General features: G+C 40.0%; 1 protein-coding gene across 1 annotated transcript in view; it reads left to right on the top strand.

Moving 5' to 3' along the window:
• The window catches only part of MNT (MAX network transcriptional repressor), a 54,676-nt gene that overhangs the window by 4,352 nt on the left and 28,832 nt on the right, over positions 1-21,492 (top strand). The window contains exons 2-5 of the mRNA XM_085310769.1: positions 307-339; positions 15,690-16,269; positions 18,988-19,029; positions 19,708-19,819. Coding sequence (XP_085166895.1) covers positions 307-339; positions 15,690-16,269; positions 18,988-19,029; positions 19,708-19,819 — 767 coding nt within the window. The remainder of the gene's footprint in view (positions 1-306; positions 340-15,689; positions 16,270-18,987; positions 19,030-19,707; positions 19,820-21,492) is intronic.

Here is a 21,492-nt window from a genome sequence, read left to right as displayed (position 1 = left end):
CGCTGCGACGGCGAGCGCAGCCCCCGCGGCGGGGGGCGCGGATCGCGGTGCGAGGGGGTTTGGGCTGTGTGGGAGCCCGTGCTGTCAGCCGGGTGCTTTCGGAGGAAGGTTCCTGAACAACGGCTGCAGAGCCTCGCCCTGCCCCCCCGAGTTGTGGCGGGTGCCGGAGCCGTAACGCAGCGCTAGCGCGGCGCGGGAGCGGGCGGGAGGGCTCTCTTTGTGTGTCACCGCTGGGGATGCAGCTGGAAAACCATTGTTTCAGTGATGAGTCACGCAGGAGATAGTAGATGTTATGAAGCAAGACAGCTTGGAGACACGCGGGGGCAAAAGACTTCCTGAGTAAGAATCAAAAATGGGAATTTCTGGGCTACCACAGTCCTCCTTTCTGAAGCTGCTGTCAGCATCATGGCTGAGCCTGGGGGTTTCACCTGTATGACCGCTTTAAGGTGAAGGAAGAAGCTGCCTGTGGCCGTTTTACGTATGTGTTGGTTTTATAGCCTTCCTAGTCGGATGTGCTCACTGGTTGACGTTAATGTTCTCAGTTCTGTGGTTCATAGGTAGTGAAGGTGCCCTGGGTGTAGAGAGGTTAAATATTTGAGACATGCTGTTAAACAGTGTTGGGTATTACACTTTTTAGCACTAGAACAGATAGTAATTGTTACTCAGTTACCCCACACTAAGAGACTGTTTTGAAAACTGATGCAACAAGTGAGGATCTAGGATATGTGGGAAGAAGTGTTGATTGCAAGGCAAAGAGAGGCAAAAGTGATCAAAAGGTGCAGTGTTCAATAAGAACAATTTCTGCTTTTGAAGATTAAGTGGGATGCTGTCTTCGTACTGGAATCCGCCCCAGGTAGGAACTGCCTCAGGTGTTTGTACACTACACGGTGCAGCACTTCCCCGCTTAGAAGCAGGTGCTTCGTCTACTACTGTACTAAATGTAGTTATCACTTCTGCTGTGACAGAACATATTAGGAGTAATATTATTGATAAGAAGTGTTAGTGCAAATGGAGACTAGTTCAGGGAAGTCATTAGTACCAGGAAGTTGACTGGTGTGAGAGGGAGGAGGCAGTCATTTGAACTTTAGGTAACAGGAAAACGTTAGGAGAGAACACAGGCAAAGAAATAGCTGGGGAACAGTATTTGGCCAACAATAAAGCATTCAAGATTGGCTTCCTTCCCTCTCTTTCTTCCTCTTCTGCTCCCTTCAGACACACACTCTAATTTAAACAAGAAAAATTCAAAGAAGTTGTACGCCTTGCATTATGCTCAGTTATACTGGGTAATTCTAAGGATCTAGTGGGTCTTAAAAGCAATGCAGWTTGAGAACAGCATTTAAAAATCCAAGATAAAGCTCATTCAAGGCTATCAAGGTCTAAAGATAACAAAGATAGCACAGAAAGCTTGGCCTTGCAAGGGAGAACAACCCATGAATCTGCTCAGACATTGCTGCTGTTCAGTGTAAGTGTGGTGATGAACACATTCTAGGATGATTCCCTAGATACCTCTCCAGCAAAGAGGACTGCGTAGGGCACACTGGTCTCGGACTCGCTCTGCTCTCCATTTCTGCAGTCACCAGAGCGTGGAACTGTCCACCTGGCAAAGGTAGCAGCACCACAGTGCCTGTGCTGGCTGCCACAGGAACTCTGACAGACTGTTGTATGTTCAGTTCTTCAGCTAACAAAGCCAGGGCCTAGTGGATGTCTAGGCCCTACTACCAACTAGATGGTAAAATGTAATAAATACTTAGTCCATTTCCTTTCTCAAGCCTGAGAGTGGAGGAGGAAAAAGTCTTCCATTCAGTCAGGTAGTCATCGTCCTTCTTTTATGGGAAGAAGATTGAAAGATGGAAAAAAAGCAAGATTTGGGATAAAGGAGAGCATAATGATTTGGGGAGGGAAGAAGATGGTTGAAGTAAGGCTGGCCCTCTTCTTGGGGATTCTTGGAAACATGGAATGCTTCAGTATTTGCACGTGAAAACCTACTGTGTGAGAAGTAGCTACTGGTGTACAGTCATGCACAGTTCTTGTGTGAAACCACGCAGGGGTGGAGATTAGAGAATTTCATTATCCTACTTAGATGTACATTATCCATCTGACCATCTTATCTCTATAAATCTACTGATGAAATCATAGTCTAGGAACCTGTGTGAACTCAGACTGGCATCTGGCTTTGCCAGTGCTGTCAGTGTAGTGTGAATTTGGGCAAAAGACTTAGCTGCTGGCTATTCATGAAATTTCCTGTCTGTCAAGGATACTGGTAGGTTTCATTCATTAGTATTTTTAAAGCAGTCAGATTCCAGAAAGCAATGGAAGATAGATCAATGCTAAAGCCAAAGAATCCTTCTGTGGCACAAAGATACAGAAATACCTGGAAGAGGCTTGTTTCTTGCACAACACTTGTAATTTGCTTTCTCACACAGACTTGCAAAGCTGTCACTTCCCCCTCTTCATGAGGGGAATAGGCACTTGGCAACCCTATTGGGTGAGAGTTTGTGTTCATTTTCAAAACGCCATTGCTTTCAGCCAGCCAAGAAATCCACAGTGGTGAATCTTTCTGAGTTTTTTGTCACAGRTTTTGCAGGAATAGTTCAAGAAACCCGTGGCCAGTTTGAGTTCTCTCCAACTTGTTTTGCATACCTGGATAGCTTAGTGGCCACTCCCCAGCTGGACAGATATGGTGAAGGACAGTCTTTGTGTATGATTTATGACTGGAAAAGAGAGTTTTTTGAAAGCAGGAGAGGAAGGAAGAACCASTGAAGGAAACAACAGTTAATTTGTCTTCACTTTCTCCTTGGACTTCCAGGGAGGCTAGGCCAGCTGCTTTCATCTTTGTTTTGTTTTTCTTTTCCTGGTTGATAATTATTGGGCACAACTTAAATGTTCTCAAGCTTTGGGGAGTGATGCAGGGTAAAATTATTAGGAGAGCATCATGTACTAAACTGTAATTAATTCATATTCTTTGGGAAGTGAACCAGTGTCTGCAAAGCTATGAAATAGGTCCCTACCTTAACACCTATTCTCTTCTACGTTCTGCATTCTCTGAAGCATCTGGAAAAGGCTGCTGGTGCAGGAGGTGTTTGATAGGTCTGTGTAGATATACAGCACAGGTGATATGGCATCCGTATACTATCTGGTACAGTGCATCTAGCATTTCCTCAGTTTTATAACTAAAACAATGCTTGGGTTTTAGAATTATATCTTGCTGTATTCATCATCATGCTGATTTCTGCGATCACACACATGGCTTCCAAATGTTTTCAGACCTTACACAAGTATCTCAGAATGCCTCATTTTCCTAGTAGTAACTGATGTTTTTGCCCTTGTCCATTTTGTTTTCCGTCAAACACGCATGTGGCTTTTTCTGCTCTTTCAGCCTTCTTGAAGAGTGGAAAACTAAACCATGTAGACTTTACTGTTTTTTCATTTATAACTAGAGTAGTTTCATTCTGCTCCCTCAGCTTTCTAAGGGRTATCTGTTGTTTTGGGGAGGTGTTTGCAATGCTATTTGGACTGCCTGTATGGCTAGGATGAAACCCTGTCACAGGCCGTATTAATACACCTCTGTAAAACCCAAGCAGCTTTTAATTTGGAACCTGCCTTGTTGTAACCCTGCAACACAACACAGTCAGTTTCTGTGCCCCTAGGTAGGTAATCAGGCACTACATACAGTACAGTCCAAACTATGTTTGCAAGGTGTTTACCAGAAGTCTGAATATTATATAATGTTCAAAATATTTCAAAGAACATAGTTTCAAATCACAGGAGAAGACGGAGTTTAAGTACATCATTAGGTATAACAACCTGATAGAGTAGAACAACATGAGGCAGTCTTGATTGGGCCCTCGGGGGTGAAAAAGACTTTAGTGCCATCAGGATCTTTGAGTTGTGCGTTTTTTGTTTTAAGATGATTTCAGACTTTACCAACATTTGCTGGAATTTGAAGGATACAACACAAGTGATCAGTTATCTTTCAGGTAAAGTAGAGGCCTGTGAAATGTAACTAATAGATTACATTAGAAGGAACTGTATGTTTGTTAATTACGTTGTTGCCCAGATATATCTGATGATTTTCACAATTATAGAATCCTTATTTTGATGACACTTCCATAACATAAAAATAATTTGCTACTGTATTGACTTAAGAATAATAAGTTACAGGGCTTTTTTCCTTCTGTGCAGATTGCAAATCCCAGTTTGATATTGTGGGTATACTTCGTTTTATGGCATACTTAGTGCTGGGATCAACTGATTCAAAAATATTTTCTTAAAAATGCATATGATCGGTGTATGCAGATTTATAGAGAGATATAAAGAAAATGAAACTTCTAAATCATGCGGGTTGTAATCCACTATTCCATTTAGTAGAATGGAGCTGCTGAGCATATACATGATGAAAAATGTTACATAAATGCTGATACTAGTAACATGTTATTTAGATCTCATTAATTTAAAGAAAAAAACAACTTGGGGAAGGTGAGAGGAATGATTGATGTTATGCATGTATTGTTATAGTATTAATGCCACTGGAGTGCAAACAATAATAGACACACTCTGGAAGTAYACCACCTTGTACTTCCATGAACACATGCTTCAGTGTTTCTGTTTGAGTGTTTGGGGAGTTAGAATTTTGAAGAACTCTTCTATCTCTTTCACATCTGTGCTTTCATGATCTATAAAGTTGCTGCCAATGACCCTTTTTTTTTCTGTAAACGGATGGCTCACGTGCACATAAATGTGTATGTACATTCGTGCACAAACACACAAACTGAGCTTCTTTTTCTACCTGTTATTTGCAAACTCCAGAGACATTTGATGTGAATTAGGGTGACTGATTTCTTTGAATTAGGTTAATCTAAGAGTCTTTTATAGTCTAAGAAGACAAATTTATTTATAATTGCAAATAACTAGTATTTGTTTTCTTAGGGTTTTTGTTCTGTAGATGTTCATTTACAACCCGGTCAGCTGGTTCTCTCAGCTTTGCTTCATGCTGTGTAATTATGTTTATAAGCTTTTCATTTTTTCAAATATTGCCAGCAAGGGGCGACCTAGTAGTAAGCTTAGTTCTTCTGATCTTTTCATATCTCATCTAACTGCCTTTTTGGTACGTATCTTAATTGTATGGGATTGATAAGATGTGTGGTAATCTGAAGAATTTTCTTTGCCTGTGCCATCCAGCTTTAATATACTGGTTGTATGATAGGCATTAGAGATGTTGAAACATGTATAGACTAGTTTGTCTTTCCTGCTTATTATTTCTTTTTCCAATAAATTAGTGTATAATTGTTCATATGGCTAGTACTTGCAATATTTAATATTTCAAAAAATAGGTGGTTATTATCTTCTGTGATTGATGTACGGGAAAAATGATCCTCATAGAGGTTAAAAAGCTACTCTTAGGGTTTTCCTGTTTAGCCTCCCRTGAAAGTCTGAGCTGCATGTCCAGATTAACACAGTAAATTGCTGGCAGACTTTGGGCAGAACCTAGGAATTCTGATTCTCTGCCTCCTTTCTTGGACTGGTGATTAGACCCTGTTGTTTGGGTGTATCTGTGCAAATGGGTGAAGACAAGCACCAGCTCATGTCTGGCATGTGTGTTTCACTAACAGCTTAGTGCTGTGCTCAGTGTGGTGTACCTCTAGTATCCCTCTCAACAGGTCTTGTAAGTATGATGTTKAGACATCTCTAAAAACTGTAGGGCTTTTTACACAAGAGCTGGCTTGTACCTAGCTAGCTCAGGATGCACACAGATCTTGAATATATCTGCATGCAGCTCTCCATGCAGCCATGTCCTTACTGGCTGCAGACCGCAAATTCACCTGAATTTCTTTCAAGAGAAGTGAAAGCACCTCCCAACAAATAGTGCAGTGTTTATCTTTTTTCRAAGGCTTCTAGATATACCAGAGCTATGTTGCAGCCCCAGGGGAAGCCAGTGTCACAATGAATGCATGGCAGGTGGAAATAACTCCCTTAAACCTAACTGCAAGCTTGACCTTTTGGAGCCTACATAGGCCTGCTGAAACCGCAGAATAAATTGACAGCAGTCTTGTTTCAGGAAAATAGTTGCCTCACATGTTCCTAACCTAGCCTATTACTCAGCTGCTAGACTAAGTAGCAGTTGTGTTCACCTTTCTCTTTTCTTTTTTTTTTTTCGTTTTTTTTTTCTTTTATGATTAATGCTAATCTGGTATAGGTAATGCTAACCTGATAATCAGCCTAGGTGATGGGAGTATAAGGGAGTCACAGACTGGCTGCAGTGGAGGACTCTTTTTCTAAATCTGATACTGTCTGTATAATTCATTTTTTTTCTGATAAGCTAAAGTAACTATTTTATCTCACTGTCTTGTGAAGCAGCATTGTCTAAAAGGTTAACTGCAAGGCTGGAAGTAGGGAGTCTGTGCTTTCCTTAACTCTGCTCCTGTCTTTTTCTGTAGTCTTGGGCTTGTCAGTTGAATTTCATGTGTAAAGTCCTGAGCCTCCTGAAGTTACTGGCAAAACTATATAAACATGAAAACCTTTTTTTAATTGAACAGAGCTCTGATCCTCAGTGATATCTTGTGGCAGTGAAGCCCATACTGTAGTTGTACTCAATTTTTGGAAAGATTTCCGTGTAATTTGTTGTTTTTCAGGTATTTCAGATAGCCTTTTGGTTTTGGAGTTAAGAAATTAGGAATCCCCAATCTTTGCACCTCTGACTAAACTCTTGTTTGTGTCAATTCTTAATCTGAGCACTCCCAGTCTTTCAGCCTTTCTTCTAGTAAAGTGTAGAATTCCTTATGTCCATCATACATTTCTGAAGGCACCTTGCTTGTCTCTCCCTGCTGCTTATCTCTCTTTTCTTACCTAGAGCCGAAGGGTTCGTGACTGAATATGTCTTAAGGGCAGGACATCCAGATTCTGGTCCATATTGTACTGTCTGTATTGCAATAGTGTCTGTATTGCAATAGTGTCTCTATTGTTTTCTTGCCAGTTTGTGTCTTGACTGTTGGGCACTATAGGCAGCCAGGTAAGGTTTTGTTTTAGATCCTGTATTATTTATAGTCTCTAACATCTAGAGCTATGCAGTTCCCAAAAAGCACTCTTCAGAGCAGCTGGCGAGAGTCCTGATAGTAGATGAGAAGGACTTTTTTTTTTTTTTTTTTTTTTTTTTTTTTTTTNTTTGTACGGTAGTACTGCTAGTCCACAGATTATGAATCTCACATTAGGAAATTCTTGCTGGAAGAATCTTATATTGGAGGGGGGACAGGATGGGACATTTTTAAACAGGTGATTCAGTTGAATGGCTTGTTTTGCACCAGAATTACCCAAGCATATTAAAACTGATTTATGCTAATGAGAGTGTTAATGAGACTAAAGAGATTTCATCCATTTTGGAAAGTATTTTAATAAATGATAGGTACTACATGTAAATTCTCTCCTCAAACCAGGATCTGTTAATGCTACAGCTGATGGTAGTTACAAATAAAAATACTCAAAACCAAACTTCCTCTAAAGGTAAGCAGGTTGTTCAGCAGAAATAACTGTTACTGCACATTCTCCACAACTATAGGTGAACTGTATCTAGTTTCAATTTTAGTGGCAAAATGTTTTAGTGTGGGAAACAACCACTGTTACAGCCTTGTGATTAATAAATAATAGTGGCCTATCATTTCTGTTACAGGAATCTAGGAATGTTACATAAACTAATGGCAAGCAAATATGCCTGACTAACAARCTGGTAGTTAAACTACAGATACAGTTTTACTGTGACTCAGTCTATGATACTAAGTTATTTAACCTGTCTTTGCCTCAGTTTCTAACGTCTGTAAAGTACTGACAGTACTTTGTCTGCCTTGAAAAAGTTTGGCAGACTATTTGCATCTTAAGTGTTTGAGATCTACTTCTAAGCAGATGGATAAATTGTGGTCTCAGATTCACTTGGCTGTTGTGACTACATTAAGTGTCTGGGCTTTTGTTTTAACAGAGTACATTGTTTATTATATGATTTATTAAAGTCAACTCTGGTTTACCATTATTTTCCAACTAGTACATTTAAAGCACATCGTAGTTCCAGTGTGTTTCTACAGACTTCAGTTTATCATGCTATCGCCAGAGACAAAGGATGGTGACAGGTTTCTCGTGTGTGTGTTGAAGAACATGGGATTGAATCCTGCTTGTCTTCAAAGCCACTTTTTGTTATGATCTGTGACACAGAAGCTGTTCAACTGGAAAATAAATGCTTACTAGAATAATTAATTTTTCTCACTATTCCTTGAAAAGGCTAGTGCCCAATAGAGAAACACTGAAATAGCATCTTATGTAGAAACGTCTCTGCTGATTATCTGCCCGAGTAAAGCTCATCAGATGATAGAGCAGAATCAATAGTAAATCCTGTGCTGTTTTGTGTTCATTCTGCCTTTCAGAACCGTTTTTCTACACTTCTATAATAACRCTTAGTTTTTCTTTAATAATACAGTATTCATGGCCTCACCTGTGTTAGTAGGAAAGGAATGGGGCATCTTAGTAGTAGACTGAAATATGATCAGTACCTAGGTCAGCAGCAAGTGGGGAAAATCTTGTTAAAGAATTGTCTGATGTTTTACAGGAAGCTTTTTCCTGTGGCCTCATCGGTTAAGGTGCTGCAACCTCAGACAATCTGAAGCATTGCTTCTAAGAAAACAGTGCTGATTTTAGGATTTTACTGCCACTCAACAAAAGCATTTTGTTTGGGGAGGGAGAAGGAGATGTCCTCCTGCAGTGCGTCCTCTTCTCCCCTTGATAGCAGAGTGCTGTAGAGAGGAAACTATATCTCAGGAGTTCCACATTGTTGATAGAGAAGCAGAGATGCAAAAGGATAGACTGATTTTACCAAATCTGTATCATCAGGTTGAGTGAGAAGAATGCAGTCTCCAGATTCATCAGTTCTAGGTAGATGCCCACTAGTGTGACACCTGTAAGTTCAGAAACAGATGTTGAACTGTGAGCTAGGGGAGTGATGAGAAAACAAATTACTATTGAGCAAAGTGATTTTAGCAAAATGGGAGAGAAAAGTTGGGCTTRTGTTCTGCTACTGTCAACCAAAATTCAGGAAGGCTTAGATAAAAGAAGTTGTAATTCTGTCCCAGGACTCCAACTTGTTTCTAGGCACTTGCAAATGCCTGTGACTGTTTCCTGGCATATCCTCTTTCTTATGTCAGCAACATTTCTTATGACTCAGTGTTAGCCTCGATTCAGATTTGGCATTACTGGTCTTTGGTATTGCTGACTGTATTCTTATCTTCTGTTTCCTAGTTCTCTTCCCCTCCAGAGTCTGGGATTTGCAAAAGCAGCAAATAATCTTCAGGCTTCAGATAGTATTTTCTCTTTAGTGTGGCTGCCTCCTGCTCTTCAAGTGCAGTCTAGACCAACTTCAGTGTTGTGGGAATGAGGAAATAGGAACATTTTTTAATTTGATAATAAGTATCAAGGGCATTGTGTTGTCCCCTGTAGGGATGAGATGAGAGTGGGAAGGGAAGCAAGGTCCTTTTTCATAGACACTTTGTTCCCATTTCTGACAGGGAAACTCCTGTCCAAACAGTCTAATTGGAAAATATATTTATTTGAGGACTCACTGTAGGTTCTTGCACAGACATGTCCAGACATTTACAAGCAAAATTTGTTCCTGCAGCATTTTCCCCTGTACCTCTGGTTACTCTTTCAGTCCACGTGGTATGCCAGGAGAGGTGATGTCTGCTGTAATACAAGAGGCTTGTGTTTGCTCTGAACTAAAATGCTAAGTGATAAAACTATGCTAGTACAGCTATTATATGAAAGCTGGGCTGAGATTCATTCTTTTAACACTTCTCACCAGGATTTATTTTTTCTTTCCTTACTTCTACTGACAACTGTGTGGAAGAGAATGGGGAGAGGGGTGTCAAACAATAGCTTTATCTGTTACTCAGTTTACATCATTAACTTTTCTAAAGAGCTTTGAGAGGTGAATTTATTCATAAATAGAACTGCAGAGCATCTGCTATGAATAATAGAGATTCTGAAATGTGCCCTGCACAAAGGGCACTTAGGCTTCTCTAGTTTTAATAATCCACACTGTTACTGGTGTGAATTGTTTCATCTTCTTGCTGACTCCCTGTTGAGATAAAGGAGAATGCTAAAAATCTAGAGACTRTTTTTTTCCTTCCTTTTATACTACTTCCCTGGTGTAAATCAGGAGTGACTACTTCCAGTAACGCTGTTGTAGAACCAGTACAAATGAAATCCAGTGTACCATTTTCCTGGTATGTAGTGGTTCATAGTGTGCATTATAAGCTGCAAGAAGCATTAAAAGGTTCAGAGTTCATTATTCTTGTGCCACAGATCTACAAATGCATAACTGCTTGTAGAATTAAATAATGCTATTTCTCTGTATTTAGGAGGGAACTTTAAGCATGCATAGAGGTAGGATGCTTGATTTTGCAAAGGCACATGCTGTTGATAAATTCTAAATACTTAAACAAATCCCTTATACAAAATAGGAGCATTAAAAACAACATTAAAATTGTTAAAGGACTGCTCATATTGTTCCTGTAGGAATGAGTTAGAATAGAAGCCCACTGACTCATTCTGACCATTGCTGTTCTAGACTAGTGGTCCTAAGAGGCTCATGCAATTCCGCTTGCACAACTGCTCTGGTTTACAGACAGCACTCATAGTTACAACTGATGGAGTTTCCAGAGCAGTCACAAGGGAAGAGTTAAATTTAAACCCAACAGATTATTAGATAACAAAGTTAACAGTCTTGGCTCTGTGTATTCCTGAACCATTAAGGCCYTAAAATAGCACCGTTCCACTGGTCTGGAGGGTGTTGATCCCACTTCTACAACAACCCTGTTTCTTCTTGTGGCAAGATAGGCTGCTTCTTCCTGATGCTGCTGGTATTACTGTTATGCTCCTTTATTATATATAGCCTTGGTGCTTTGGCAATTAGGGTAAAATAGACAACTCACAAGATCTGAATCTTTTCATAGATCATGTGTAATATGAGCCAGGTAAGATTCCTTACTTCAGTGCGCCTCAGTTGTGATTCAGACCACCTGAGGATTCATAGGATTGTTTAGTTTCCGTGATTCATTCAGTCCTTAGGCCATTAGATGAGAATYCAAGAATAAATGAAAATTATCTAAAACTTTGGTGTGCAACTGCCAGTTCAGCTGTCCCTCTGAGCCCAAGATCACTCTTCTAAAAAGGCCTAAACATCACATACCTTTTACGTATTGGACTCATAGCAGATCGTGTATTGATTGCGTTGTTAGTGAAAGAATATGGGAACGATATGTGTGTCTGATTACTGTTCTTTTTTTTTTTTTTTTGAAGGGAAGTGTTTCCTTAGTTTGTATGCAAACTATATGTGTATATAGATAGTATATAAGTACTAGTACAAAGTACTGTAAGAACAGAAGTATAAAATGAAAAGAAGGCAGGGAGAACTCCATAGCTAGATGGGATCACTAGATGTTTTTGTATCTCAGAGGTGTATGTATGTTATTAAGAGGTTGTTTAGAGACTATTTAGTCCATTCAGTGGAAGGATGGATTGACAGTTTGGTTCCTTTCTTTCAGACACAGAGGACAGTGGCCTACTAGTGTTAGATTTTGGCTAAAAATTATTGAAATGAACTCTTTAGCTCAAAGGAGCCTAAGATTTGTGCCACCAAAGACCTTGCTGGCAGCTTGTCAGCAGCCWGAGGGCTGCACCTGCTTTGCAGAAACATTTGCATATTTTTGATCAGTAATGTGTGCTTGTAACCTTACTTTCCTGTTCTCTCAGCTTCCCTGATGAATGAAGATTACTTGTGGGAATTTCACTGATAATCCTGATCAGTACGTTGGAAAGTATTGCCTTCAGTTTGGGGTCCCTGTGCACACACCAGCTACAGGCCTCATTTTTTAGATCCTATACCCTGCTTGTCCTGACGCTACTACCAGAAGCCAGTGAAGAAGTGAATTCATTGTTTCAGTTTGCAGATTAAAGCATGGACAAATTTGGATGTCCTTATCAGAGTAGTACCAGGAGTTTCCATCAATTGACTTTACTTCTTCTTTGCTGCTGTCTTCCTACTCTTTTGCCCAGCACCGTACTCTTACATATAGTTGGAAGCTCTTTTGCAGTCCTTCATCCAAAACATGTCCAGGAAATACTGACATCAGTTCAGTGCAAGGGACACTCCTTCTGTCTCCCAGGGTCCAGCTACCCATAGAGCTCTGATGCTGGAGTGCATGATCAAACATGCACATAGAAAACGCAGTTAGTCAGCAGGTCACTGAGGTCAAACTTTCTCATGGGTCCTGTGCCAGGGCCATCCTGTTGGTTCTGGCTGCAAACCAAGCAGCAAAGTGGAGCAAAAGAATTGCAGACAAAGGGCTTTTATTTATTAGTTATTAATGTTTTTTGATTTAACCAGATCAGTCTGAAGTTATTGGCAGCTAAGATTTATGTAGTTTACATCAGGGGATTCCTGCTGGGGTTTCCTCCCTCTGCTCCCTCGCTGTTACTCATTCCTTTAAAGTAATGTTGATGATTACATTTTCTCAGAATATTTCAGGGTAAAGAAAGATTAAATTCAAATTCTGAATTTCTGTTTAAACAACATCACATTCTGGAGTCAGTCATTGTAGGTTCACTTACCTCCCTGTATACTGCTGTAAGAAGTTTAATTAAAACTTTGAATTTGATTGTCGCATGACCTTGGGAAAAGTCCATCTTAGATGTTAAATTTGTCTGAATCACTGTTTTTCTCATGCTGCCTTCGCAAATGCTTCAGGACYAGAGATTGCTTCCCTGGTTTTAGAGCTTGATTCAAGTGTTGCTTTCTAATCTTTCAGGTGCTGGATAGATATTTAGCCTGTCTGTTGAGTGCTTGATCTCATTTCTGGTCTCATAGGTTGTGTGTTTGGGTTGATACTGCACCTGAGAATTGAACTAGGATTTTTAGGGAGCAGTTATAGCTGGAAGCTTCCCTCCTTCCTCTCTTTGCTGGCAGACTGTACCAAGCTGCCTTCCACCAAAACTTGCCCTGCATATATCTTACAGTGCCTCCTACCTTTGCTCTTTATTCTGAGTTCTCTGTGGTCTCCTTCATACRTAGTGTTTTCAACTGTTCTGCTGCAAGCCTGGAATGACTCCAGACAGATTTGCTCCAGGCTAACAGAGCAGAGTTGGGCCTAAATGTATTTATGTGGATTGGAGCAAATATGATGGATGTTGTAGAAATTCAGGGCTGAAGAGARTTTCAAGAAATGGTCTAGCCTGTGTATGTTAGACAATGTCTCTGTGTGGTCAAATGTAACAAAGGTGTTTCAAACGTTGAAAGAAAAGTTTTCTTCATTTTATTGCTCTCTGATGGTTCTTCACTACACAGCTTAAAATTGAAAACTGTCAGAAAATACTGATGTAGTGGAGGGACCCACCTGGAATAGTATGTATGTAATATATACTATGTAAATGATTGGCTAGCTTCATATGTTGTGAGAATGTTTTACTGGTGGTGAAGTGGGAGGAGGCTTTTCCCTTTGTTCTGTTTAACATAATTTCTTGATGAAGATACTTGGGGTAGAGCATCTGTTTCTTTCAGCACTACACAGGGGAAAAGCCCTAGGTAAATTCAAGTCCGTGTGGCTTTTGCTTGTTGGCTAAGTATAATTCTTCTATGGAGAGTGCTGATAAGTGCATTATGAAGAGAGGCTCTAGAGAAGTTCCCAAGTCTGTGACAGGTGCAGGAGAGTTGCACTGCTTTTAAAAAGCTGGTATATAGTTTAGAGTGTAGTGTGAGGTGGARCAGGACTGAAAAAAGTACTTGGATTTGCAGTTTCCTAAAACTCAGATTTTGCTCTTTATTGCAGTAATCTCCGATAGCAGCATCAGTCCGGTGAGGTTCCTCTGAGTTTAACATCATTGCCATGTTATTTCATTGTTGAGGTGTCTAAATGGAGATCACAGTTAAGATTGGGGTGTTCTGCCAGGCTATATGGAGAGGAAGTCTAGCTAGGCCTAAAGAGAAATTAGATCAAGTGGAGAAAAGGAGTGGAGCAGAGAACTGTCCTAGATTATAAATTTATAAGACTACCAAGAACAGGTCTTAAGTCCTAGTCTTGAGCCCTACACTGGATTGTTTTTCTCTTTTCTGATGCAGATATTGGTGCTCTTTTCTGAAGGAAAGACACCAAACTTGCTTAAATAGATAAAGCCATTGTTTAAAATCTCCATTCTTCTGATATTAACAATATAGCTGATTTTCAGCTTCATTGTGGTTTTGTTGCAACTCTTGGGAAGCTGTTAAACTAACAGTGTCTGTACAGCTTCTTGTACAGTGAGTTTGTTTTGGAGATATTTGACTAAGGCTGTGAGATGTTTAGAAGTCAGGGCCACTGGCGCCATTGAACTTGTATAAATAAACTTCATTTGTGCTGCTTTCACACGATTAAAGCTCAAGACCTGGAACATATTTTAATGAGGTTTATTTTGCTAGTCAGGACACACAGATTTCATCTAGTTTGTTTAGTGTTCTAGAAACGTACAGGAATGTATGCAYGCCAGCATCTGTTGTGGATTGATTTCTTCTTCCTTCATGGGAGTGTAGGAATTTCCTTTTCATAAGGACAGAAGCAGGGAGAGCTTTGGAAGGATTTTCTAGAGATGAAGAGCTTTTTCAGCGTGTTGCAGTTCATCACTAAGGACTTTCTCAGTTTCCTGCAAAGGCAAGTGTGGACTGAACAGGCACTTCCATTGACTTCAGTTTCCTTTTTCTCCATCTTCCCCCGTATATTTTAAGTTTACGAACTGTTGGAAGGAAGCTTTGGGTGAGGATAAAGGAGGGAAATAAAACAAATTGACTTCAGTTTTATTAACATCAGGACTATAAATTTCTGTTCAGGTTCCAGAATTGAAAGGGCGGTGGATCTGAGGTTTTGCTTTGGGTCTATCTTTAATTCAGCATAGAAGATGATAGTTGCAAGGCCAAATAGTATTTCCTGTTCCACCCATTATATATTATTGCATAACTAGCTACCTTTCTTGTGAAAGCAGTTCAGCTGACCTCCCAAGAAACAGGTATAGGCTATTGATTGGGTCATAGTGCAGCTCTGGAAGGTCCATTAATCTTGTTTGCCTCAGTAATTCTTTTCTTGACAGAAAGGCAGGGCCTTGCAGTTGGTGGACTTGGACATTGGGAGTGAAAACTGTCTAGAACAAGCCATYCCTCTCCTCAGTGCAGTGCTTGGATAGGAAGAAAAGATGGTTGATCTTGTGATGTATTCCTTTTCATTTGCTGCTGTGATCCTGTGATCTCTAGACACATCAGAATTACAGAATCTCTGCGACAGTATCCTTAAACAGTAGAGGAGCAAGCAGTCACCTCAAGTTGTTGGTCTCAAGAACTAAAGCTGAGGGCAGCGCATATTTTATATTTAAATAGTTTGTGCTTAAATAAAAGGGAAATGAATGGAAGAATCAGCATGACTGAAACAGGGGACTAATTTCAAGGGACACAGGATCTGTAGCTGGTTCTGCCACTGCCTCACTGTATGCCTTGGGTTGTGTCACTTTATTCCCCAAGGCCTCAATATTCCTCTCAGCAGAACTGGGAGTAGTTACACTTACCATTTKGCAGAGAGGCCTGTGAATGGCAAACATCATGTAAGTACAGTTAATCACTGTTCATATTCTTGTTTCTCTTTCAGAAGAAAATGAAAAACACGAAAAGCTCCGCCTAGAAAGAGAACAGGAGCAGAAGAAGGCCAGTGTACAAAGGGTTAACAATGCCATTCATGTGGAAGAGCCAAGGAACGAAAGGCTGGCAGTGCCCCTCTCTCCCCCTGCACCAGCCCCTCCACCTCCTCTGCCTCCACCCTTAGCAACTCCTATATCTGTCATTCCCATTCCTGTTGTTACCAGCCCCCCTCAACAAGCAGCACAGACTACCTTGTCCCCTCCACTAGTACAACGCCACCAGCCTCTTTTAAGCACTCCCGGTGTCACTAAGGAAGCATCTTCAGTTGCACCTGTCATACAAAGACCATCTGGTCCACTTCTTCCAGATGTGAAAGCTGCTACACCCCCATCAGGTAGCCCAAAGCAGCTCCAGCATTATGCAGCTCCAGTCCTGGCCATCTCTCAACACCATGTTGTTCAGCAGCCAATACAGCCTCAGTCACATCAACCCCTGCAGCAGCATCCAGGACCACCCTCGCAGCTTAGTGCTCTAAAGCTGGCTCCAGCAGAAGATGCCAAACCAAATGAGCAGAAGAAGAGACCTGGAGGGTGAGTATGCATTGTGTTTTGGAGATAAGGACTTTGGAGGGTTCTGAGAGAGAACAGGCAAAAGCAATTTCTGAATTCTGTAGCAAATCTGAGCATCTCTTCCATTTGTAAATAGCTGTTAGATTAGAAATAAGATCCATGGATATTTGGATGTCGCTCTCRCRCTCGCTCTCTCTCTCTTTTTTTTTTTTTTTTTTTTTTTTTTTTTTTTTTTCCTTTGACTGGAGTATTCAAGGATTTTTTTCCAAGCTAGAACTATTAGGAAGCAAGTCCCAGCACTGCCTATCTGATCTCATACAGCATCTGATATTATGCTCAGGTGAAAGATCTCTGTTCAAAGTGGTCAGGGAAATCATACAGCAATSTTGCTTGCAGGAGCCTTCTTGAAAGTTGGGCTGTGGTAGTATTCTACGTTTTGTTTCCCAGGACAGAGATCATCTTAGTTACCATCCTAATTTCTTAGTGTTGTAAATGCTAAATCCAATCCTGAGTTAAGCAAAACAGACTTCCTATTTGTTCAAGAATCCTGGAGCTGGAAGGGACTTAAGGTTGTTTAAACTTTCTCACCCTCACATGTGACTTGTGACCCTGATGTTGCTCCTGGTGAGTGTTTGTCTAACATGTTCTTAATGACTTCGGCTGGTGCAGACTCCTATTTTCTCTTTTGACAATTGGTTCCAGATCATAGTAGCCTAATAAGTAGCCCAATATTACTTGTCCTGTTTCTCATGGATGAGGAGAACAAATCATTTCCTTCCTGTTTGCAGCAGCCTTTTACCCTCACTCCCTTTGGTCTTCCCTTTTGCAGGATAAATAGCCTGGATTCAGTCTTTCCTCCTAGATCATCTTACTTAGACCTCTAACTGTTTTCCTTAATCTGCAATTGATAGATGTCTCTTTGAAACTCAGTKSCAAAGACTGGATGTGCTAATCCAGCTGAGACCTCTTCAGGACTGAGTGGAAAGCTCAAAACTTTGCAGTTCACTTTTTTTCCTGGATTTTCCAGTCTTTGCTACATTTGTTCTGAGCATTGCTATAATACAGTTGTTAAAAGAGCATGAAGAATGTGAATTCTGCCTATGGAGAAACAATGCCTGGCAGTGCTGAGCAGTGACCTGTTTCCTATGGTCCTGACCTGTTCCCTGTGGAAGACTTCCATAAAAAGCATAACTGTTTCAAAATCACATCATGGGAGCAAGAAGAGAAGTAAAATGTAGAGGACAAAAAAAAAGGGTCCATAGTGTCTTTTGGAATGTAGCAATCCCRATTTGTAAGAATTTGTAAAGATATAAAATGTCAGTATAATTCCTCTTAGAAAGACTGAGATGTTTATGGCCTGTCTATAAAACAGTCGCCTGCAGAAACGATAAGGATATTTGTGCATAAAACAACAGAGCCTGTCACAGAAGTTGTTGTATGGGTTCAGACTGGTGTACAGAGGGTTTCTGATGGCATAGGTATTCAAGTGAAAGATGTGGAGAGTTTTGCTCTCTAAGCAGCAGCTGTCCTGGCAAAAGGCATTAAGATAGCTGCAGTTATACTAGCAAACTGCTCTGTACCATTAAAATATGTTTTGTTCATGGGGCAGGAGGGTGGGCTGTTATCCCAGTGTAAAATGCAATACTATTGCTGTGTCAGTGTGCAAAGTTAGAGCATTTTACTGTGCAGCATTTCTGGAGCTCTTAAACACCAGAAGAATGCCTGTTTGATGCTGAGCAAGTTGTAAAGGTTTCCTGTGATGCATTTTGGATCAGATACCCCAAGGTGCATGCTCTTTCTCTTCCTGGAGTTACTCCTTTAGGCATAAACATAGAAAAGATGTTTTATTTGGTTTGTAAATGGTTCATGGGGAAAAGACTGTCAAATATTTATTTTAAACATCTGAATATTTATTAAATATTAACCTGCCTCCTGAAATGCTCACCTCACCATCAGCATATTTTCAACCAAAGGTAAATAACCATTTTGCATAGTGTATGGAAAATGCTTGAAATCTCTGTGTGTCTGCTAATGTGCTTTATCACTGCAGTAGCTGAACACCTGAGATAAGATAGATTTGTTTTGCTTTTCCTGAAAGAAGGCTCCCTCTGATTGGGGGGACGGAGGGGAAACAGAACCAAACAAAACAGGAGTTGACCCTAGTTCTCTTTCTTGAGCAGTGACTAAGAAATTCCTGTATTACTTTACTTCATATTTATGTTCAGCTGTGTTATTTTAGGCACAGCAAAAAARCTAAAGAGGTTTGAAGTATGCCTGCGAAGTCCCATATGCTTTATCTTGTAATTGTATAAATCTTACTTCACTGGAGTGTAGGCATAGATGAGAAATGGGTCAGAATCTGGGCTATATAGTGATGTATAAATGCATACAATTCATACTTTTTCTGTATCTTATCTTCTCTTTGATAATAGCCATGTCTGTGTATATAGACATGTTACACTGTTACCTGTTTGTGTTGTGTGCAGTATATGCATAATCCATTATATGTATATATGCTTATATAGCTAAACTGCATGTAAAGTGTAGATCTTATCTTTATATAGTATAGCTGGAAATATATATGCAAATAATATTAAGACAGTGATATCTGAACACCTCTGTTGCTCTTTAATATTTACCTCTATATCCTAGACACACACGCACTGCTGAAAGGGCAGGTTGAATGGCAATAGTTTTAAACCTGACACTGAGTTTATCTTTGTTCTGTTTGGGTTACAGGGTTGGGACCAGGGAAGTACATAATAAATTGGAGAAGAACAGGTGCGTAGAAAGCCAGGGTTGTGCTTTTTTATTGTAATTCCCCTTCCTTTTTTTTGCATATAGTTTGTAAATACTCATTTGGTATTTTTTACAAATGACTTGGAACAAAATACTTTGACTTTTAATGAATCCTATAATACTGCTTTGCTTTTTTATAGCTCACTTCTGCATCTCTTGCTTCTCAGTATGTTTTACTTAGCTGCATAATTGCATTACAGTAACACTGCAAATCCCTGATCCTGCAAAGTAAATCGCCATGTGCATAATAGTGTCATTTCTCATTTGGGTTAAAGTAGTATGTTAGCCAAGATCAGGGACCACGGTATAGTGTAAATGCAAAATAAAGACCAGTTCCTGATCCAAAACTTTTACAGTGTAAACAGCTATACCAGAACATGGTGAAAGTGAAGGTAACAGCACAGAGAGATGAGATATTCTATTTAAGATTATACAACATTTCCTAGCAAAACTAGGACTAGAATTCAGGTCTTAGAAGCCACACACTYCTATTCCATTTACTGGATTGAAATGGCTCAATTTTAAGCAAATAGGTAGTTGCAGAGGCTGCTGTGCACATGTGTAAGTGCTTTGCTGGATTAAGGCCAAAATTAAGTTTTCACTCTCCATTCAACTGACTTATGCTCACATAAGTTGACAAACTACCTGTGTTTTTTTCAGACGTGCTCATTTGAAAGAATGCTTTGAGACATTAAAACGCAACATCCCCAATGTAGACGACAAGAAGACCTCAAACCTCAGCGTTCTAAGGAGTGCCTTGCGATACATCCAGGTATGTATGGCGTTCGGGTAACTGCTTGTTATTGTTGACTGCCATTTTTACACATTTTATCTATCAAAACCCAGAGAACAGTATTAACTTTGCTGAAACCAAGTTAATTATCTACTTCCTGTAGTACAAAGGAAAAGGGAAAGGAGGAGCTCCTGTTTTCCCCCTTTCTATACAAGTGTAGTCATTTATAAACTCCATATTTGCAGAGCATTTTATATCTAGGTATACTTTCCTCTGGCAATCTTCTTATACTAGAAATTCCTAGTTAACCATAAATCAGTCATGCTAATGGTAGTGATGGCCTTTAGATAGCTTTCACCTTAATGAAGTAYGTAATTCAATTGTTCATAAAAGGGACATACAGTGTGTATGAAGTTATACTCCTCCTTTCTGGACTAAGGTGAATTTTAATCTGTGTGTTCTGGGGTTTTCTTGTCTTTGCTAATCAAAACAGACTTCCATGAAGATTTTGAATGTCTCAGATTTTTGGTGAGACAGACATGGGTTATGCCCTTGGTGGTAGGGAAAGACAGGAATTTTGGGATGCAACTTGAAGTTTAAAATGGATTGAGTACCAAGAATGAATCTGGGAAAAAGTGAGGATAAAACTAAGTTGTGGTGTTTGCAGGCTGAGTGAAATGTATCAGTATTTGTTTACTGCTTGTTATTTATCTGGTATTTGGCACTGTCAGCAGTTTTGTCGGCTGACTTTATGCATTGATTTATTCTTATCCAGCACATTTTCCATACTTAATATTCGTAAAACTGGTTAATGGTAGCACAGCAAAAGTTCTTGGAGATGTCCTCTGTGGTTGTGAAATCAATAGCCTGTAATGCAGTTAAATTAATTGAGAAAAAAKAAAAGGGAAGATTGCTGAAGTTGTAACTTTCTCTTGCGAGTGAAAAGAGCCAAAGATGTCTTATTTTGGCTGGAGTAAAGCATGCTGAAGACTGTTCGCAAATGGGCTTTTCCACAATGAAGTGGCTTCTTCTTTCCTCTCTTTCTTCCCACCTTTCTCAGTATCTCTCCAACACCATTTTATTCCTATGTTCAGAGGTACTGAACATTCGCTACTCTCCCTGACTTTTATTTTGGAGATCCACTAATTACTCATAACCTTTCAGAATAAGACCATCTTGGCTCTTGTCAATAGCCTTTGATCAAGGCATAGAAAACCAGGCAAATTTTAATGATACCCAACCACTAGAGGATGGGCAAACAATAGGAAAAAAATCTACCTTTCTTAGAAAGGTCACTTCTGGAGATGTGGTTGTATTGCAGTTAATGGGCATTGGAAAAGATATGAGCCTTTCATTTCATTTCAAGCAGGTTGCTGTCAGTAAAGAAATGAGCTTCCATTAACACTAACGGAGACCAAGTGATCTGATCACCTGTTCTTGCTTCTGGGAGTTGAGTCCACAGTCACGATGTCACGAATGGAAATGTCTCTAGCATAGCTAGCTGCTACTATGAATATTGATGCAAGTGCAGATCTATCTGTGAGCAGACTGCTCTTTAGCAGAATTTTTATTCTGTGCTTTTGGAAGACAGCTTAAAATTCTCTTTGAGGATGTCAGTAGGGATGATTGGTTCTTTCTCTCCCTGTTCTCTAGATCCATTGTGGAATACTTTGAGGCTTAGAAGTAGTGCAGCTGTGTTACCTACGGACATA

This window comes from Rhea americana, unplaced genomic scaffold (genome assembly GCF_003343005.1).
Source record: "Rhea americana isolate MKP2758 unplaced genomic scaffold, rheAme1 scaffold_325, whole genome shotgun sequence".
NCBI lineage: Eukaryota > Metazoa > Chordata > Aves > Rheiformes > Rheidae > Rhea > Rhea americana.
This window is presented reverse-complemented; position numbering and strand designations above follow the sequence as displayed.